Consider the following 20,450-nt stretch of genomic DNA (forward strand, 5'->3'; position numbering starts at 1 on the left):
AGGACGACGATTCGCATCTGGCGCCTGATGGAGGGAAAGGGGTGTCAGTCGAAAAGACTCGGGCAACCCTGCGTGGCCGCCGAGACGGAACATCCAGGAGCGCCGGAAGGGGCGCCCGGAAGCTGGCCAGAGTAGGAAGAGGAGGCGGAGAGGGATGCCATTCATTCAATTCATTGCATTTATTATTTCATTCGTGAGCACCAACAAACTTCCGTTTGTACTTGAAAGTGACTCTTTCAACGCTGCAGGAAGGAAAATTCTGCTTCTGCAGGGAGGTGGGACTAAAGGAGACGAAGAGATAGTTATCGATCGCTCATTGAGTGCCAGGCTCTGTGCTAAATGCCAGGGAAGCGTGCTACCTACAATCTAGTGGTGACATGTAAGGGCCACTTACCAGACACAGTGAGCACAGGCAAGTGCAGTGCGGGCAGTGGGCAGATAAGAAGAAAATGCCCTGGGAAAGAGGAGGTGCAACCCGACCACTTCCTTTTTATTACAGGCGGTAGGGACTGAGGGTTGTGGGTGGAGGGGATGGTCTCCAGGAGCTGTGTTCTCTAAAAATTCTTGCCTACTCTGCCTACTCGCATTAGTGCAGGTCATAGACACCTCAGTTACTTCATGGAAATGAAATACCTGGAGACGTCTTTGAAACCAACGAACATACCAAAAAATAATAATATGCATCCCATTACGGGGGAGATTGCACCCTACATAGTCGTATAGCGCACCCTCATTGAGTGGCATAACTGACTCCCATTAGCGCATTCGGCTCTTCTTTTAAGTAGCTGCTTCTGGGTAATAGGGCATGTATGAGTCTATTGTTGCCACAGGAAAGCTGTTACAACATGCTGCCAAATTCAGAGGCAACACAGCCATCACTTATTCTCACTCTTGCATATAGGGGTCAGTTGACCTGTGCTGAGTTCAGTTTGGCTTGGCTCCAAGCTGCAGATTCCCACCTTCCTTGGACCAGTGTTCTTCTCATGGTCATGGCAGAAGCAAGAAAAGAGGCTCAGCTGTATAAGCACAGCTTAAACCTTTGCTTGCCCCACATATCCTACAAAGAAAATCCGCATGGCCAAACCCTACATAACTGAAGCACGGAAGTATATTTCTCCCACGTAAGAAAGGGGAGCACGTGTGACTATTTTAAATGACAATCTAACACAAAGCCCTTGGTTAGTCCAGTGAACTCCACAGGTATGAGCCCATGGTCATACTTCCTTCACTGAAAATGTGTTCTCTGTTTAGAGAAGGTACCATGGTGATGGACATAGCAGTCTGTAAGCTCACAGATGTTCGTGAGGCAGGCAGGGAGGGCACATCTCTATATGGACTAGGGCTGTACTTGAGAAATATATTGTTGCCTCCTCCTCCAGGGGTCTAAGGTAATCCACCTGCCACCAGGTAACCAGCTAGTTCCCCCAGAGACTGGTGTCCTATCAGGTTCTCAAAGTTGGCTGTTGGCAGGTTGGGTGCTCTGCAGTGGCAGTAGCCAGCCAGGTAAGCCTGGGCTGAAGGGCAGTCCACGAGGTCAGAGCTATGCATCGCCTCCATCCTCTTACTATAGTCACTCCGTATATGGTTTCTTTGAGCAAGCTCTGGGGTGTTTGTTGGGAAAGGCCAATGGCCACAGATTACAGGAACCTGCTCCATGTTGATTAAATGCCTTCTAATGGACATTTACATGGGACAATACATCCAATTTTTTAAAAATGTTTATATAGAGAGGTAGAGGAAGAGAGACAGATTGATCTGTTGTTCCACTTATTTTTGCATCCATTGCTTGCTTCTATGTGCCCTGACCCGAGCTCAAACCCTCAACCTTGGTGTATCAGGACAATGCTCTAACCAACTGAGCTACCTGGCCAGGGCAATACATCCAATTTTATGGATTAGGTAAAACTAAATTTATGAAGGGCAATTTGGTTGCCAGTCTTTTAGTACTACCTGATGGGAGCTGTGGCCTTCAGCTGTGGATGTAGCCAGACTGTCACAAAGAAGCTGTGGGAATAAGTACCGAACCTCACCACCTTCCTCTGCTCTTCTGCCAATGCTCCCCATTAGCTGTATCCAACCAGAGCCAGAGAGCCCACTGATGTGGTCTGAGGAAGTCAGCCTCTGGGGCTTAGAGCAGAACAAAGAGGAGAGATTCAGCTGGATGGGCTGTGGTAGGCAGCCCCTCAGACAGTTCCCACTGAGCTCCAGCTCTTGGTATTCACCCTCCATGTAGTCCTTTGCCATGTTGCACTAGGGCTGGTCTTTGTGGCCAGCAGACTATTGCAGAAATGATGAAGTACCACTTCACATATTAGGTTGCTGTGGTAGGCAGCTAAGGATGCCCCCATGATCCCTGCCTCCTACTATGCATGCCCTGGTTAAAAACCCTTTCTTGGGATTGTTGACGGGACCAACTGACTCGATTCTAATGAATAGGACATGGTAAAGTCATGGGATATCACTAAGAGTTGGCTACAAACGACTGACTTCCTTTTTTAAAAAAAAAGAGATTTATTTTTAGAGAGAGGGAAAAGGAGGGAGAGAGAGAGGAAAACATCGATGTGAGAGAGAAACATCAGTTGGTTGGCTCTCAAACACACCCTGACCAGGGACTGAACCCACAACCCAGGCACATTCTCACTGGGGACCGTCTGCTTTGTGGGACAACGCCCAACCCACTGGGCCACACCGGTCAGGGCCTGACTGCCATCTTGATTGCACTCTCTCTTGCTGTCTTGCTTGCTCTGATGATGCAAGCTGCCCCGTGGAGAGTCCCACATAGCAAGGAACTGAGGGAGACCTCTGGCTAACAGCCCACAAAGAACTGAATCCTGTCAACACCCACTTGAGTGAGCATGGAAAAGGAACTACCCCAGGTGACATTGAAGAATCTTCCATTTCAATGACTGCAACCCCAAATGACATCTTGAGTGCAGCCTTTTGAGAGACCCTGAGCCAGAATCTCCAGCTAAGCCACTTCCAAATTCCTGATGCTCAGAAACTGTGTGAGATAATAAATGTTTTGGTGTTTTCAGCTCCTAAGGTTTGGGGTAATTTGTTCTGCAGTAATAGATAACTAATATGTGGACAAGCAAAAAACATTCAGCAGGAAGGGAAAATGAAAATCTATAAAATTGATGAAATATTATTGAAGAAAAGTATTTGGTTCCTATTCTTGATAGATTCAGAACCTGTGTATGGAGTTATTTTTAGACTTTCTTTCATAAGAAAAAATATGTTTCCCTTTGAATCAAGGACAAACTCTGGTATTCCACTAAGTTGAGAATGATGATGTTAGCTACCATTTATTTAGTAGTTATTAGCTACTGGGTAGTGACCTTATATTATCCTTCACAAATAGGAAAATTCAGGCTCAGACAGGTTAGGTAATTTATCCCAAGACGTACAGTTATTAAGAGGCAGAATCAGAATTCCAAGTTTGAAGCCCCGGTTCTTTCCACAACATTATGACCTCCACATAGTGATCCTTATAACTTTAAATAAAAACATACCATAGTCCAAGTCATAAATACAGAGGTATGTTCATTAATTGAAGTTAGAAAGTTAAAGTATCGTTATTTCAAAACAGTCAATGCCTGTTAAACCAGGACAAGCTCTTATCCATGTTCCTCCCCCCTGCCCCCACCCAACCTCCTCGCTGGTGCTCAATACCTTTAATAATGAACCGGCAGGTCTCTATGAATTTGATTAATTTTGGTTTTAAATCCTAGCTCCAAAAATCATCTCTCTCTCTTCCTACCTCCCTCTTTCCCTCCACTCCCCTCTCTCTCTTTCTGTCTACACCACTCAGAGATCTAGCCTTTCCCCTGGAGAATCAGCAACCCCCAAGGCAGCAGAAGACCGCAGCTGGGACCTGGCTTTTGGTCACAAGGTCCAGACCTCTGGGAGACTAAAGACAACATCTTGACCTAAGTTACGTTTCACCTCCTGAGCAGTAAGATGGAACGACCCCCCTGGCTACTTTCGCATGAGCGAGGACAGAGGAACGGTGGAAAGGACCTCAGAGCTGTCCTTAAGACCTGAAGAAATGATTTATCGCCCCACCTCCACCCAATCAGCTCCCAGCAGGACCCCAAACTCCCTAACTCACTGGCGTCTTGTGATTTCCTCCTGTATAATTTGTAACCTGAAGCCATCAGGAGTGCGGTTTTGAGCATTAGCTTCCCGCCTCCCTACTGGCCAATTCAACATTAAGCTATGTTTTCTTTCTGTAGTGCAAACTCCTGCTGGAGCATTTCTTTGAGCCACAGGGAACTGGAGACGGAACGGAGCGCGTTGCTGCCCCGGGAGGTCAGGGAGTCCTGGGCCCCGCCCCCGTCTGTGGACCGGAAGTTGCCTCTGCCCGGCCCAAAGATGGCGGCCGAGGCTGCACTCGCCCTTTTCCCCTAACCTCCCGTAACCAATGGCGCCGCGACGCTCGGGTGACTCAGTGGGGCGACCTATGCACGACGTGATATGATGCAACGTTGGAGTCAAGGAAGCCGCCGGTGCACGTTGCGGTGACAAGGCGGCGGCGTTTTGGGAGGCGATGTCCTTGGAGGTGACCCAGGCAGTCGCAGGGATGGTACTAGGTGAGTGAGGCTCGGGGACCCGGGTGTGTAAGTGGGGAGGTGCCGTCGCCTGGGGCAGGGACCTCCTTGAAGCCGTTACCAGCACTTACCGATGGCCTGGCACAGAGTGGGCGCGCCACCACTCTTTAGACGTGAACGCTCGGAGGGAGAGTGGGAGAGGCCTGGGCTCGCTGGGCCGGGACTGCTGGGCCCGCCCGGGCTTCCTTCCAGTCCCCGGAGCCCCGGGGTTGGCGTGGCGGCCTCTCCCGCCCTGCCCCCTGCGAAAACCCCGTGATTCATCTGAGCCTTAGGCACAGTCGGACATCTGGGTAGCCCTCATATACAAATATGTAACTCTTCAAAGTGATCGTCAGGAAAGGGCTTTAGAATGCTATTCCTCTTTCACGCATCCTCATTTATATTGAGATTCCCAGGCTGACGCACGGTGCAGGAGCAAAGGAAAAAGGAGACCTGGACTGGGCTTACTGGTTGTGAGTCCTTCTGCAGTTTGTGTCGCCTCAGAGCCTCGGTTTCCTGGAAAGACCAGAGGGAACTGGGCTTTATTTGACATCTGTGCACTGGGACTGGGGTACCTGATTTATATGTGTGCTTTTATTTCACCCTCAGTACAGCCCTTCAACATGTGTGTTTGTTTCCCCTGTTTTGTAGTCAAAGAATTAAGCTCAGAAAGGTTAAGTGAATTCTCCAGGGTCACCCTTACTTTGAAGGTACAGCAGCCCCAGATTCTAGACTGGCGAGGCCACCTTCAAAGCCCTTCTTTATTTCTGGGGACTGGAGGCGATGGAAGCAGTATCACAAACAGAAGTGATCAAGTTCATTTGAAAAACTACATTGGTAACTAGTATGCTTTTATGAGATGAATGTCATTGAAATAGGGGAAAATAATGGTGATATAATTTCTTTTGGACTGTGGCTGTTTGTTTGTTTTTTTGTCCCGACCAGGGTCTGAACCTGCAACCCAGGCATGTGCCCTGACGGGACTCGAACTGACAACCTTTCCTTTTGCGGACGATTCCCAACCCACTGAGCCACGTCAGTTAGGGCAGGACTGTGGCAGATTTTTACTAAATCAGATGCTTGTTCTGTTTATAAAGATATAGAATGGATAAAGTAGTTTCAGAATGAGATGACTGGTAATTATTATCCAAATAAGTAACTTATTCTCATTTTGTAAATCAGCAGAGCTCTACGTCTCGGATCGAGAGGGAAATGATGCTACGGGTGATGGGACCAAGGAGAAACCTTTTAAAACAGGTCTAAAGGTAGCGTCTCTTTAATACAAAAATGATTTTGCATTTGTCAATGAGTCAATTATCCCGTGACTTGTCCATAATTTATTTCGAGCACTAGGTTTTGAAGAGAGTTTTCAGAAAAGGGAAATCAAGGATTGTGTACAGATATGTAGCTTTAAGAGTATGAGATCTAAGTCTAAACTTATCTGAACACTTTTAAAGGCTGTCTTCTTCTCTTCCTTGTACAGCATTGCATCTTGGAATTTGTCTCTCCAGTGCGTCAGGTGGCCAGGTTTTCAATTCTTGTCAAAATAAAAATCTGCTTTTCTCAGTTACATTGAGCTCATGCCCAGGTTTCTTCCAAAATGACTCCTAAGAGGTCTCTTGGTGAATTTACCACTAGAATCCTGATGTGATTGATCCTGAGCCTTGAGACTCAAAGCCTTAATTTATTCCATCAGCACACTCAGAATGCCCACATGCTTTGTAACTCCCGGGTCTGGAGCTTGAAGCCAGACGCTAACTTATTAATGTTTTCCTATTTCTCAGGGCCTAGAGTCCTCACATGAGTTTAGCATATTCTTTCTAAGCAGACTTACACGGAATGCTAACTACAGATCAGAGGGGTTTTTCCAGAGCATCAACTCAGAACATGAGTGTTAGGTAACTGATTGCATCCAGTTAACACGTTGCGTACTGGGGAATTTAAATGCCTTTTAGAAATGACGAGAATTCTCGCCACCTGTACGCAATGTGTTAAGATGTGGGTCAAGACATCCCTCCTAAAACAGCCATGGGCTTACCTGTTGAACTGAAATGTCTGCACCTGCATGTAACGAGGTGGTGGAAGCTCCCTCCTTGGGCGGCACTAAGAAGGCTCTTCCCTGACACTGTTTTCTGTGTATTTGTGCCTGGCTAATCCGCCTTTTCGTTAGCTCTGTTACAACATTTATTTAGGTTGTTACCAGGTGTCCCTCTCTTGGGAGCACTGTCTCCTTTTTAGGCTGTACTCTAGTTATGCTTTGGCATGTCATACACAGGTCTTACTTTTTAACTCCTAGGGGGAAATCTTTCTCTCTTTTCTGGGTGGTTGGGGTGACTTGGGCTCCCCAAATGGACAACATTGTTTAGGTGAATGTTTGCAGAATGCCGCTGTTAGCAAAAGCGTGCTGTTCTGCTGATTGGGGGAGTAACCGTTTGGCTCTTTCAATTTCAGTGATCAGAGAGGGAGGATCAGTAGAGAGTGTCAGGTACTAATGGAATTCCTAACCATTTGCAAACATCCCTACAAGCTGTAATTGTTAAAAAGATGAATTTATATATGTTTTTTTAGAAAGATCCAGGTTTCCTCTTGTTCTGTACCCATCACTGAGTTGGAACTACTGTTAAAACAAGAGGAAAGGTGTTTTTTAAGTTTGGAAACTATACCTTTAGAAAAGATCACTTTTGTAAGCTTCCGATCTTATCATTGAAGAGAGTGATTCCATACATTTCTTGGTTGACTTCATAACTTGGGAGAAAATTTGAAGGAATATTTGAAACAGTTAATAAAACGTCTATCTTTTACATATTTCCAACTGTGGTTTTTTTAATAAAACAAAAACAATACGAACTATAAAATATTAAAGAGCACAGCGATACCTGATGTGTCCCAGTGTTAGTGAATGGAGTATCCTGCATACAGTAATTTCTCAAATTAAAAGAAGCTGAGCCCTTTGTGTTCTTAGCCATTATTTTGTTGCTAGAGTTTTGGAATTGACTGACCTGTTTCTTAGCAAGGATTAACCATTTGGATGTGATCTGTAACTGACTTTTGCCATTAGCTGTCTCCTCTGTTGACAGCATGCCTCCCTCTGGTCTCTACGTTACTTAAAATTCGTTGCTTTAGTCTGCTTGTGGAAACTCTGTATTATGTAATTGAACTTGCTAGGATCATTGCAGAGGGGTCTGAGGGCTAAGCAAAATGCTCTTAGTGCTTTAACCAGTCATCCTGTCCACATGGACTTTTGACTCTTGGGGTCTTTGTGTTTTCTTCGTGGTTCTTGATTATGTTTTAGAACAGCGGTTCTCAACCTGTGGGTCACGACCCCTTTGGGGGTCGAACGGCCCTTTCACAGGGGTTGCCTAAGACCATCGGAAGACACATATATAATTACATATTGTTTTTGTGATGAATCACTATGCTTTAATTATGCTCAGTTTGTAACAATGAAAATACATCCTGCCTATTAGATATTTACAGTACAATTCATAACAGTAGCAAAATTACAATTATGAAGTAGCAACGAAAATAATTTTATGGTTGGGGGTCACCACAGTATGAGGAACTCTAAAGGGTCGCGGCATTGGGAAGGTTGAGAACCACTGTTTTAGACGGTTGAAGTGGCCTCATAATTAAGGTGTTATTTTTTTACCTCAAATACTGAACAGTGTTAAGGATATTTTCTTTTTCTCTCTCCCCACCCAAGGCTTTGATGACAGTGGGAAAAGAACCGTTTCCTACCATTTACGTCGATTCACAAAAAGAAAATGAGGTAGGGTGAACCAAAAAGGACAGAGTTTTATTTTCTGAATAAATTTTCATCAGGACAGAGAGGTCTGGGAATATTAAATACCTGCTTTTTTCTCTCTAGCGATGGGATATTATTTCTAAATCACAGATGAAGAACATTAAGAAAATGTGGCACAGGGAACAAATGAAGAGTGAATCCCGGGAAAAGAAAGAGGTGGGCAATGAGTTTGCAGCTGTGACCGTTTGAAAAGTTAGGGCACTAGAAACCGTGTTAACAAATTGCTTTATCATTAAAATCAGGCTGAAGACAATTTGAGAAGAGAGAAGAACCTGGAAGAAGCAAAGAAGATTACCATTAAAAACGATCCAAGTCTTCCAGAGCCCAAATGTGTAAGTGTGATATGTCAGACTGTTACTCCTTCGTCTGAGGAGCCTGAGCATGGTTGTTCCTTTGTATTATCTATCTTCCCTTTCCTTTTAGAAATAATGTTTTAGAGTTTTGAGGCTGGTTGTTCTTTTGGCGTTCATATTTTTTTAAAAGATTTTATTTATATTTATTTCTAGAGAGAGGGGAGGGAGGGAGAAAGAGAGAAAAACATCTATGCGAGAGAGAAACATTGATGGGTTGCCTCTCGTACGTACACACCCCTCCCAGGATGGAACCTGCAATCCTGGCATGTCCCGCTGCCGGGAACCAAACCAGCGACCTTTCGCTTTGCAGGACGATGCCCAGCCAACTGAGCCACCCTGGTCAGGGCTGGGGTTCGTTTTCTCGTAAAGTTGAGTAATTGTGTGATGAGTAATTTCTGCCTTCGGTGAAAAACTGGCAGACCTAGGATCCTGCCTGGCTATGCTGCGTGGTGTTGGCCACGTGAGTTTCCCCTCCTGAAGTATCCGCTTCCGCACCATAAAAAGAAGATGATTTTTTAAATATTGATACACACACAGTTTTGTGATTTTAAGAAATTGGATTTTTTTCTCTGTTCTTTCTAGAACAGAATGCTAGATGATGAGTGGGCGTGCTTAGATTTCAGATAGTTCTGATTGCTGATGAATTGTCATGACATCCCTGTTTCCTTAGGGATGAAACTGTTTTCCTGTCTGTATTCACCATCCCCTTTACTCATCATCTCTCTCCTTCATCCCCCAAACAAAAAGCTAGCTAGCCTTTTTTAACTTCAACCTCCCAGAGTGTCTGGAGGGACAAGGGCTGCGTGTGGACTTGGGTTGTTGCTATTGTGAATTCGTTGACTCATTGGTTTTCTATAGTGATATCTGAAGTTTGGGTTTCATTGTTGGTTTTGCGCTAAGAGAAAGAAGGCTTGGATTTCTTCTCAACCACCCAGTATGGTGCAATTTTTTGGTCCTGACCTGCAGTAGAGTAACTAATCTGCAGTTTTGCACCATTTGTGAATTTTTAACGCTTTACTATTATCCATCTAATATTAGTGAAAAAGTTGATATGTGGTAAATGACACAGTTGGTCAAATGTTATTTATTTTAATTTGACAGGTGAAGATTCACGCTTTAGAAGGATATAGAGGCCAGAGAGTAAAGGTGTTTGGCTGGGTCCACAGGCTACGCAGACAAGGTAAATGCATCGCTTTCCTCTTCTCTCTTTTTATCTTGAAATATTCCTGGTCTTAGATGAAGAGGAATATAAAAACATTTACTTGGAGGCATTTTGATTTTTGGAGGCTAGCTTTTTAAAGGAAATAGTGATTTAGATACTAAACTTGTTTTTACTTAATACGACTATTACAAGTTTAACTACTATGTAAATGTTATTTAACTGTAACCAGTCACAGTGATCAGAAGGTATCCAATAAATTATCATTTGTCTAATTGACCTTAATTATTTAATGAAAAGCAGGAAGTGGAGAGCCAAATCTGTAACTTATGTATGGCAGTAGTGGTGACGTTTATAATTAATATCTTTGCATTCTGCTTCTCTCTGGGTCCTGATATTTTGCTCTCTCTTTATTATTTTACATTACACGTGTTTTATTGTAAGTGGTTATAAAAACCTTCGTAAAAAGAAGTGCGACACAAATACGCAGGAGAGATTCTGTACAGCAGTACTTCTTGCACGTCCCTCTGAGTGGCAGGGGATTCAGCAGCCAGTGGGGCGTGATCCCTCATCCCGTGTCACTTACTGTCTTGCTTTCCCATGATCGTGTGGATCATGAGGGTCACGTCGGATTTGCAAGTACAGTGAAGAAGATAGAGTGCCTTACAGATACCGAGTAGTGTTATCACTGGTGGGCGCTTCGGAGGAAGGGGCGCCCCTGGGAGGTGTGAATGCTCAGTGCTTAGCCTCCGAGTTTCCCTTCCGTAGGAGTGAATGATGAGAAAGTGCTTCTAAGCGCCTTGAGAAGAGTCTGGCTAAATTTCCCTCTCTCCCTTTTAGGAAAGAATTTAATGTTTCTGGTGTTGCGGGATGGCACAGGGTATCTTCAGTGTGTCTTGTCAGATGACTTGGTAAATATTTCCTCTCATTTGTGGCTAAAATTTGATTTTTTTCAGTACATCCCTTTATTGTTAGTTTTGAGAATTTTAGGATCTGTATACATATTTTAAACTGTTATGGAAAATATTTATTTGGGGGGGGGATACTGGTTGTTTATCCTGTGGAACTTCTCATAGTCTGGATTTGGTTGATTGCATCCTGACATATCTTATAAACTGGAGGTTAGGTCTCATCAGCTTTTTTTTTGAGGGGGCACCACTATTTCATGGGCAAAGCTGCGTTCTTACAAGTGCATTATTGTGCAGCACATAATTTTTTTTTTTTAATGACATGTGGTCCCTGCATTATAAAGTTCCCCATCACTTTTCTTCTAATGATTTTAACAAGTATTGATTCTGTTAGCTTAGATAGACTCTGTGTATTATTTTAACAGTCTGAATTTTAAAGAAAAAGAAAAATGAACATTCAGATATTTTTAAGAGATGTGAGCTAGTGTCATTTATATCTGTATATATGTGAAGTATGTGTTTACATAGATATGTATATTTAGGTATATAAATATTATAAAAATAACTTCGTTATTAATACTCAAAATTGATGGCCATCTTCTTTTACTAGTTTTAGATCAGGTAACTTATTTGTAAAGAATCCCCATTTGCTTTCTGTACGTTAGACTATTTTAATATAAATGTGAATGACTTAATTTGGGCTTGATCTGCTTACAGTGTCAGTGTTACAACGGAGTCGTCTTGTCCACCGAGAGCAGCGTCGCGGTGTGTGGAATGCTGAACCTTACCCCAAAGGGCAAGCAGGTGAGTGGGTGGGGTTTCTCTCTGGGCGAATAGATGTTTGTTTGCCAATGTCTTTATTTGTCCTTTTGGTATTTGTAAATACGCCAATATGAAGCACTTGCTAAATTTAGTAAGCCTCTTCCTTTTCCAGTGATATCCTACTGTACAGCTCATGTGATATAACAGACTCAGGGATTCCTCACAGAATTCCTGGATAATTCTCATGGGCCATAATGTAGCCACTTTGCTGTGGGTGTATGAATAATTTTTCAGCTAAGTGGAAATAAAAACTTGACAATATACCCAAGAAATTTCAGGAAAGAACAGTAATCTAAATCTGAAAATTTCTGAATAGAATTTGAAGACCTCTTTTTAAAAAGTTAAATATAATTCTGATCCTCAGAGAGATGTTTGTTCCCCAGCCAGCAGGCACATAGCCTGTACCAGTTACAGTTATTTGTTGGTAATTATTGCTCATGTAACTATTACTATGGTTCTATTCATTGGCTAGGAAAGAAATCAAACAAACATGATATATTAGCCACCAGAGGGAGCTCCTAGAGTCTACCTAATAGACTAGAAATACTGATAAAAACAAAGTTCATGTAAAAGAACCTATATTAACAATGAATATCTGATCTAAGGTCCCTGGATTTTCCTGGGAATTAAATATGATTGGAAAATGGAGCGGTTGTTGCGACATTACTTGCTGTGCAGTGTTTGGCACCAAGATAATTATATATTCCACGATATGTGGCTTCTAAAATGAATTGCTTTTAATGGAATTGTCAGGGTGAATTTGAATTTTACTACACATGTGTTCCAAAGAGAAACAACTTTTAGTAAAATCTTTGCAATTATGGAGTTTTTTAATATGAGTACTATGTTATTTTAAATTATTGGCAAAGACTAGAAAGATAAACCAAAATGTTAATTATACTTCGTAGTTACTCCAAGTTGCTGTATTGTAGTTTGTTTTATTTTGTAGTTTGTGCTTTTCGATTTTTTTAAAACGTGTATGTGTATTTACTCTGAAAGCAATATTAAATATATCAATATAAGATTGGGTCTGTTAGAAAGGTAGGCTAATAGCAATGAGGTCTTTAGAAATATCAACTTACCAAAATTTTTTGTAGTCTAGAGAAAGCTCAAACTGCTCACCGCCAGTAAGTCGAGGGGCCAGGAGTTGGGGTAGTAAGGAAGGCGATTTTATTCGGAAAGGCAGCAAGCCGAGGAGATGGCGGATTAGCATCCTAAAAAACCATCTTGAGAAAGTACAGAATTCAGGCTTTTTTTACATCCAGGGACGGGGGGAAACAGGAGGGATTTGAGGTCAGGAGATGATAAGCAATCATTATTTTTTGTAGTGGTAGCAGGGAGGTGGTTTCCGTAATTTCTCTGCTACGGGTTAGATCTTTTAATGATTAGCATATTTATGTGCAGAACTAAGCAGAAGATTCTAGCCAGCATGTTATGGGAACTGGGCAGGTTTGAGCAAGGCAGAGTCAGAAAGACTGATTATTTGACATGTATTAAAGTCTTTACCACTGTAAGTCTTTTTGGTTTTTTTATTCCTTCCCTTTCATCCCTCCCCTTTTAAAAAATGTAGGCTCCTGGGGGCCACGAGCTGAGCTGTGACTTCTGGGAACTGATCGGGCTGGCCCCCGCCGGCGGAGCTGATAACCTGATCAACGAGGAGTCTGACGTTGACGTCCAGCTCAACAACAGACACATGATGATCCGAGGAGAAAACATGTCCAAGATCCTGAAAGCGCGTTCCGTGGTCACCAGCTGCTTTAGAGACCACTTCTTCGACCGGGGGTACTGCGAAGTAAGTGTGCGACCGTCATCCTTTGCCAACGGCCCCTTCGCCGTCTTCCACGGGAACAGAGGTGCCCTCAGTCGGCCTTTCTTCCCTCCTTTTCGTTCGAACAGGTTAATCCTCCTACATTAGTGCAAACGCAGGTAGAAGGTGGTGCTACACTCTTCAAGCTTGACTACTTCGGGGAAGAGGCATTTTTGACTCAGTCCTCTCAGCTGTACCTGGAGACCTGCCTCCCCGCACTGGGAGATGTTTTTTGTGTTGCGCAGTCATACAGGGCAGAACAATCCAGAACGCGAAGGCACCTGGCTGAGTATGAAATGCCTCTCTATTTCTCTTTTTAAACATTTTTAAAGAAAATGTTTAGAAAAGTAATCTTTATGTAGGCAAAGGATGGCTATGTAAATATGTTGGTAAACTAAGAGGATATATGAAGGGCAGTTGAATAAATTAATTGAAACTATGTAGGAATTTTGTCTCTTAGGCCATAACTAAGACCTTCCTTTTACTTTGCCCTGGTCCTTTATGTGTAAAGGAATAAATAAGAATTCACTATTTAAAGGGGAAAGGTCTGAAACTAACTTGTAGAGGTGGGGGCGGTTGGCCAGGATGGGATTTTACCTTTCTAGAAGTTTCCCAATGTTAAAGCCCTTGCTCGAGAGAAACTTGATAGAAACTAAGAGCAGCTCTGAGCTTGTGTCTCATTCTTCAGATACACTCACGTGGAGGCCGAGTGCCCTTTCCTGACCTTTGAGGACCTCCTGAACCGATTGGAGGACTTGGTTTGTGATGTGGTGGATAGAATCTTGAAATCACCTGCGGCAAGCATAGTGTATGACCTCAACCCGGTAGGTGTTTTATGGACATACAAAATTAGGATTCCTTTTTGGGAGGCCATGAAGTTTTCATTCTCAGTTTTTTATAGATTAAGTGGGTTGGTGAGCTTTGAAATAAGTGGCTAATTGCCACTTCTCCAAGCTGCTTCAAAAGCAGACTAACCAAGAATATGCAAACAGTTTCAGGCATATACCTACACAATGGAAGAGATGAGGTATCTGTGGCTTTATTTTTGTTAGGGACAAATTAACTGAACTAGATAATAAGCAATATAATTGGTGCTCAGTGACTGTTGCATTTCCATAAAAGCAGAAGAGCCTTTGAAAATGACAATACATAGTTTCACACCACTGGATTCAGGGAATAGTGAGTTGGCTGGAGCTAGTTTATACTCTCGCGTACCACCACAAAGATTTCCAGTTACATGACCATCAGTAGTCACGTCCACTCATCTTCCCCTCAAATCAGAGCCCAACAGAAAGTTGGAAACCTCTTATCTAAAACTCTTTGACGTTCCTTTCAGGGAGTACCTTAAAAGTGAAAGTATTTTAAAATAAAGTATTTCTCTAGTCATGCATTTTTTAAAAAATTGCCAGTAATTCAATAACATTTTAACTTAGGAGGAAATCCATATTTGTTTTTCATTTTAGGAATGTCCACATTGAGTTTTAGTCTGAAATAGTATTTTACAATAATACTAAGTAGTTTTTTCTTAAGTGGAAGTTTCAATGTTATAGTTTCATTTCAGACACTATATTTTTCCTTCTACTGTAGAACTTCAAGCCCCCCAAACGGCCTTTCAAACGGATGAACTACTCAGACGCTATCGTGTGGCTAAAAGAACACAATATAAAGAAAGAAGATGGAACTTTCTATGAATTTGGAGAGGTATGTATACCTTCCGAATCATTGTTTCAGAGGAGGCGGAGTGCTTCAGTGGGTTGCTGCTTCTGCTGAATTAACCAGCGGTGCAGAGACGCCTGCTTGCCACCCAACAAACTGGAACAGAGCCTTCTTCTCGGGGCTGGCCAAGTGCCTTTCTGTAGCGTTCAATAAATATTATCAAGTTCTTAGCCTTCATACCTCATCCTTTGCCTCTTCTCTCTTCCATGATCAATCATAAACTCCGGTCATAATTCTCTAGGCTGTCAGGATGCTTCAGAAAGTTGCGAACTGTAAAATTACATGCAAAAGGTTGCTGTGTGTATATATTTGTTTTGTTTGTCTGGAGAAGGTGTCTGGCTCTTTCAAAAAGGACTCCGCCCCCCAAAACAACAAATCAGAATTCCTTCATGTGGAGGGGACTCAAAGAAGAAAATAGCCCTTCGTTGGACTTTGGCTAGGTAGCCCAGGTGGTTAGAGCATTGTCTGAATATGCCAAGGTTGAGGGTTCAATCCTCAGTCAGGGCACATACAAGAAACAACAAATGAATGCATAAATAAGTGGAAAACAAATCGATGTTTCTCTCTTACTGTTTCTTCCTCGCTCTAAAAATAAATAAATTAAAACATTTTTTTTTTTAAATAAAGAATCATTGGTTAAAATGCAAAACCAAGAGAGCCCTTGATGGGGAAGGTGGCCCTGTACCCCAGATGGATTGAGTTTGTATCTGTTTTGCCTGGGACCGTGGCATATAGGGATGATGCTCTAACCAACAGCTATGGGCCAGGCCCAGTGGGCAGGGTAGTATGGATCGCTGACACTATTCTAAGCCCTCTTCCCTGTGCATTTAACCGTTCCTTTACATATGCAACTCCAGCTGTTCTACAGATGAAATGTAACTACTGCTAAGTAGACTTGTTTTCAAGGTTTTAGAAGGAATTTATAAAAAGGACAAACAGTAGACTTAACCTATGTAAATTACTCTTATTGGTTTCATGAATTCAGTTGATGATGTATAATAGAATTTTGTGCTGAAAACTGGAGAACTGTTCTTACCTAATACTGAGCAAAGTTCTTGTGGTTAAGTGCAAAGAACACACGCTTTGGAGTAAGAAGGCCCCCCAGGTGGGCTTAGCTCCCACTTCTGTCCTTACTGCTGCATAAATGAAGGCCAGTGACCCTGCTCTCTGGTTCCTTATCTCTGCCTTGGAGGTAACATCCACTTTGCAACGTTTTGGGGACTCAATGAGCAAAATGCCTAGCAGGATCCCTGGAGCATATCAGCCCTTACTCCACACCCATTCACATGAGGACGCTAGAGTAGATAAATGGTCTTCAGACATTTTGGAATATGCAGTAAGACCCCTTTCCCCAATTAAATCCTATGCAGAACTCTAATATGGAAAGCAGATCAAAGCTGAGAGACCAGAGCTCTCCTCTCTGTACTCAGAATGCGCAGGGCCCCAGTGGGGCAGGTGATGGCTAAGCTCAGTTTCAGTTCCTTCATTAAACAAACCAGCGAGTCTTGTCTGGTTCTTCCATCGGTTTTTACTGGGACAGAGGTTTCGGTTTTCACTGGGATTTATGTGTGGTTTACTGAAGGATGTCTTGAGAGAGAAACAGATTCATCATCCTCTAACAGTTCTTGGCTAACTATTCCTGATGTGGTTACACTTCAGATTTGACATTGGTTATTTGTCTTATGATGGTGTCTTACTATCACTGAGGGCATTTAGATTTATTATAATAGGGAAGAAGTACGGATAGCAGGAGAGTTGAAAGATTGTTGTTATTAATAACACCGTGTGTAAATCAATGATGTTCTGGAGAATTCACTGGTTATCTTATGCCTTGCGGGACTGCGTGGACCATGCTTGCTCCAGAGCTAGATAAAACTGGCCACTGAAAAAATAACTGAGCAATATCTAGTCACCGTGATAATGACTTGGGTGGCGTTTTGGTTTGGGATGGGTTTTCAATCCTTAAGCAGCATGGCAGGTGAGATGTATTGTAGAAGGAGGCGGATCTTTTTACAGTTCATTTAATAACTGAGTTTTTAAATACACGCATTTGTTTTTGAAAGAACTGTCCCTTACACCGTGTGCAGGGGTTCTGGTGGGCGCGCGTTCTCTCCTGTGTTGCATGAAGATGAAGGGCAACTCCTAGGGAGAAGAGCTGCTTCTGCCTTGTCGCATTTCGAGCTGTAAATATTAATGAAGCCTTGTTTAACCTCAGGATATCCCAGAAGCTCCTGAGAGACTGATGACGGACACCATTAACGAGCCCATCTTGCTGTGTCGATTTCCTGTGGAGATCAAGTCCTTCTATATGCAGCGCTGTCCGGAGGATTCCCGCCTCACTGAATCTGTCAGTTGTGAATCGCATGCTCTTAGTAGTTGCGCTTTTCAAGGGGGCGGGGACTGTCATTGGAATGAGACACTGGTCTTGGCAAATACTTCATTATAAATCTAGAACGACGATATTTCAAGCAGTTTTTTGTCCTCTGATAGGGTTTAACCTACCTTGTTAAGTTATAGAATTTGAATAGTATTTAAATTCTGCATGATCATAGTACTCCTTTCGCTCTAGGAGCTTAATTTGATTTTCCTTTCAATGCCAGAGCAATGCCGTGACTGGTAGCCTGGTTGTAACTGCATTTGACTTGCTTGTTTTTAAAGGTCGACGTGTTGATGCCCAATGTTGGCGAGATCGTGGGAGGCTCAATGCGTATCTGGGATAGCGAGGAAATGCTGGCAGGTTATAAAAGGGAAGGAATTGACCCTACTCCCTATTACTGGTATACAGATCAGGTAAAAATATTTTTTTCATTCTCTTAAAATTTTTTTCGTTGTAAGGGTTTTGTATACATTGAAATTTAAAAGGAGATAATTCAGGGTGGGACTTTGGCATTTAAAGAGCTGTATTCAGTTTCCCAGTTGCAACGATGTATCGTGTGAATATTGTTCATTTTGGTTTTGGCTGATAATATGTTAACTTCTTTTGAAATACTGTTTAACTACTGGCCTTGATTATCACTACAGGAGTCCCTCTCTATATCGTGGTTCACTTATCGTGGCCTCACTGTGTCGCGGGATTTTTAAAAATATTATATTTAATTATTTATTGCGGATTTTTCACTATATCGCAGGATTTCGCAGTACTGTACAGTAAATACTAAAATAAACGTAAGGTTCCTACTTTGCAGATTTTCACCTATCGTGGGTGGGATCTAGAATGTAATACCCGCGATAAGTGAGGGATAACTGTACTGAGTTTTTAAAAATTTGTCATTAGATCTGACCAATATCTAGGCCTATCTTTCATTTTCCTCTCATAACCAGAGGCATTGACTTCATTTAAAAGTTTGAAATCCCTTTTTTCCATGGTGGCACTTAATCCCTGGTTTATTTTTCATATCAAGTTATTTCTTCACACGTGTATAGATTAAATGTTGACTTCTGAACTACCATAAGCTAACTCATTTCACAGTAGCAAATTTTAAGTATTTTTTAGAAAATTACAAACTAAGCATATTCCTCTCTCTTTTGTGAACAGAGAAAATACGGCACCTGTCCTCATGGAGGGTATGGCTTGGGCTTAGAACGATTCTTAACCTGGATTCTGAACAGGTACCACATCCGGGACGTCTGCTTATACCCTCGCTTTGTCCAGCGCTGCAGACCGTAGCCAGTTCCTCCCCACGCGCAGCGGCACGAACACGGTTCATGGTTCAGGAGAGCAATGGACGGCCTCCCTGCAAAGAACAAAAAGCCAAGATCTTCTCTTTTTATCCCATGGGGAACATCTGGTTCTGTTTCCTCTTTTTGTTTTTTATTCCTGCTACCACAAAAAGCGATCCAAAACACTGGAACATAAAGTGACGTTGATGTTCTCATTTTAAGAAAAAGTATCCATTACACAAATTTGAGAGAAACACATGGCATGTAACTCCACTGTTACGAATGCATTTCAGCATTTTACCTAATTATAAGTTATAATCCATGTACCATATATACCATGCGTATAATTAAACAGTTTTTAATTATGGCCTAAGACATTCCAGTTACTAAAACTTTCTGTCCTTTTAAGTTTAACTGAAATTCTTTAATTTGTATCATTTTATTGTATCAATGAGTTAAACATCTTGGGAAGACTGACACAATGGTGTAAAAATTTGCTAGTATTAGAACAGAGTATAACTCAACGATAGAAACTGGAATCAAATGAATAGTATCTTGCATAAGTTATTAATCTTTTCTAAATCTGTATAGCTGCTTATTATTCTGAGGCATATGAATTGATATGGAAGGATTTGTAAAAATGATGTTGCCTTAATTTGAAGAGCAAAATATTTTTTTCAATACTTTAGTGAACAGCATCCTTCCTAGCATTAATTTAAGCTAAAGGCAGATTGACCTTTCTTCTTTCGTGGTAGTTCCTAAAAAAGAATAAGTAACTTCCAAAAACTTTCTTAATGACAACTGTAAGTGACCGAGTCGTCCCCATTGTGCCCTCAGATCTGATGCTTATTAAGGCTCAGATCCTTATTCAGGCTCACTGAATGGCTTCATTTCAGATTTGGTTAATTTCTCCCCCAAAATGCATGTCATGTATTCTCAGGCTGTATTCCCAGCAGTCAATAAACGGACACATGTGAAAACACTTGGCTGGCTGAATTTTTTTAAAGCTGAACACCTCTGTCTCACATTAGTTCACGTGTTCGCATATTTTATCTTTTTATTTTATACAATGTGTGTAATTTTTATGTGAAATTAGATATTGCTAAATTTAGTAGGTGTTACTAACGTTACATGGCAATGATTTCTTAAAATTAGATGTGGGTCTACCCTGGCCCATCTGGCTCAGTTGGTTGGAATGGCATCTGGTAGCCGAAGGGTTGTGGGTTTGATGTCCAGCCAGGGCACGTACCTAGGTTGCGGGTTCAATCCCCCATCCGGGCGCGTATGATCTCACACGTCTGGGAGGCAACCACTTGATACCTCTGTCTCACATCAATGTCTCTCCCTCTCTCTCAAAGCAATGATAAAATGTCCTTGGGTCAGGGTAAAAATATAAAAATTAGATGTTGATCCTAGCTGTATCTTTTTGTAATCTTTTTTGTGATTATATCCTATTTAGATTATATCCTATTTTTCAATTAAGTGAAATGACAGACAGAAGTGGGGCATTTGTAGTATATTTGGCCTGTATTGTTAAATAAAAAATACTTGTAAGAATGTGAATGAGCTCTAACTGGATTTGAATAGGTAATTCGTCTGATCAGAATTTAGATAAAGAGATTAAATTCAAT

At 42.1% G+C, this 20,450-nt stretch overlaps 1 protein-coding gene across 2 annotated transcripts; it reads left to right on the forward strand.

Moving 5' to 3' along the window:
- The first annotated feature begins 4,412 nt into the window (after window positions 1–4,412).
- NARS1 (asparaginyl-tRNA synthetase 1) lies at window positions 4,413–19,583 on the forward strand. Of its 2 annotated transcripts, none has more exons than XM_090285457.1 (15): window positions 4,413–4,592; window positions 5,775–5,854; window positions 8,293–8,358; window positions 8,458–8,550; window positions 8,637–8,726; window positions 9,849–9,927; window positions 10,747–10,817; window positions 11,532–11,618; window positions 13,207–13,428; window positions 13,533–13,732; window positions 14,132–14,267; window positions 15,031–15,144; window positions 17,375–17,506; window positions 17,818–17,949; window positions 18,695–19,583. In XM_090285457.1, the coding sequence occupies exons 1-15, from the start codon at window positions 4,550–4,552 to the stop codon at window positions 18,824–18,826; spliced, it is 1,677 nt and encodes a 558-aa protein (XP_090141583.1). In that variant the 5' UTR covers window positions 4,413–4,549; the 3' UTR covers window positions 18,827–19,583. The 2 variants fall into 2 exon arrangements, with proteins under 2 accessions (XP_090141583.1, XP_090141582.1); XM_090285456.1 differs by having other exon boundaries at window positions 4,414–4,592; window positions 5,772–5,854.
- Window positions 19,584–20,450: the final 867 nt, after the last annotated feature.

Source organism: Furipterus horrens, unplaced genomic scaffold (assembly GCF_987537825.1).
Source record: "Furipterus horrens unplaced genomic scaffold, mFurHor1.1.pri manual_scaffold_8, whole genome shotgun sequence".
NCBI classification, from domain to species: Eukaryota; Metazoa; Chordata; class Mammalia; order Chiroptera; family Furipteridae; genus Furipterus; species Furipterus horrens.

Excerpts from the sequence above, each read along its gene's own strand:
- NARS1 (XM_090285456.1), top strand. The coding sequence starts at position 4,550 with ATGTCCTTGGAGGTGACCCAGGCAGTCGCAGGGATGGTACTAG. Across the intron at positions 11,619-13,206 it reads TTACCCCAAAGGGCAAGCAG|GCTCCTGGGGGCCACGAGCT; the intron begins GTGAGTGGGTGG and ends TAAAAAATGTAG. Across the intron at positions 15,145-17,374 it reads CTTTCTATGAATTTGGAGAG|GATATCCCAGAAGCTCCTGA; the intron begins GTATGTATACCT and ends GTTTAACCTCAG.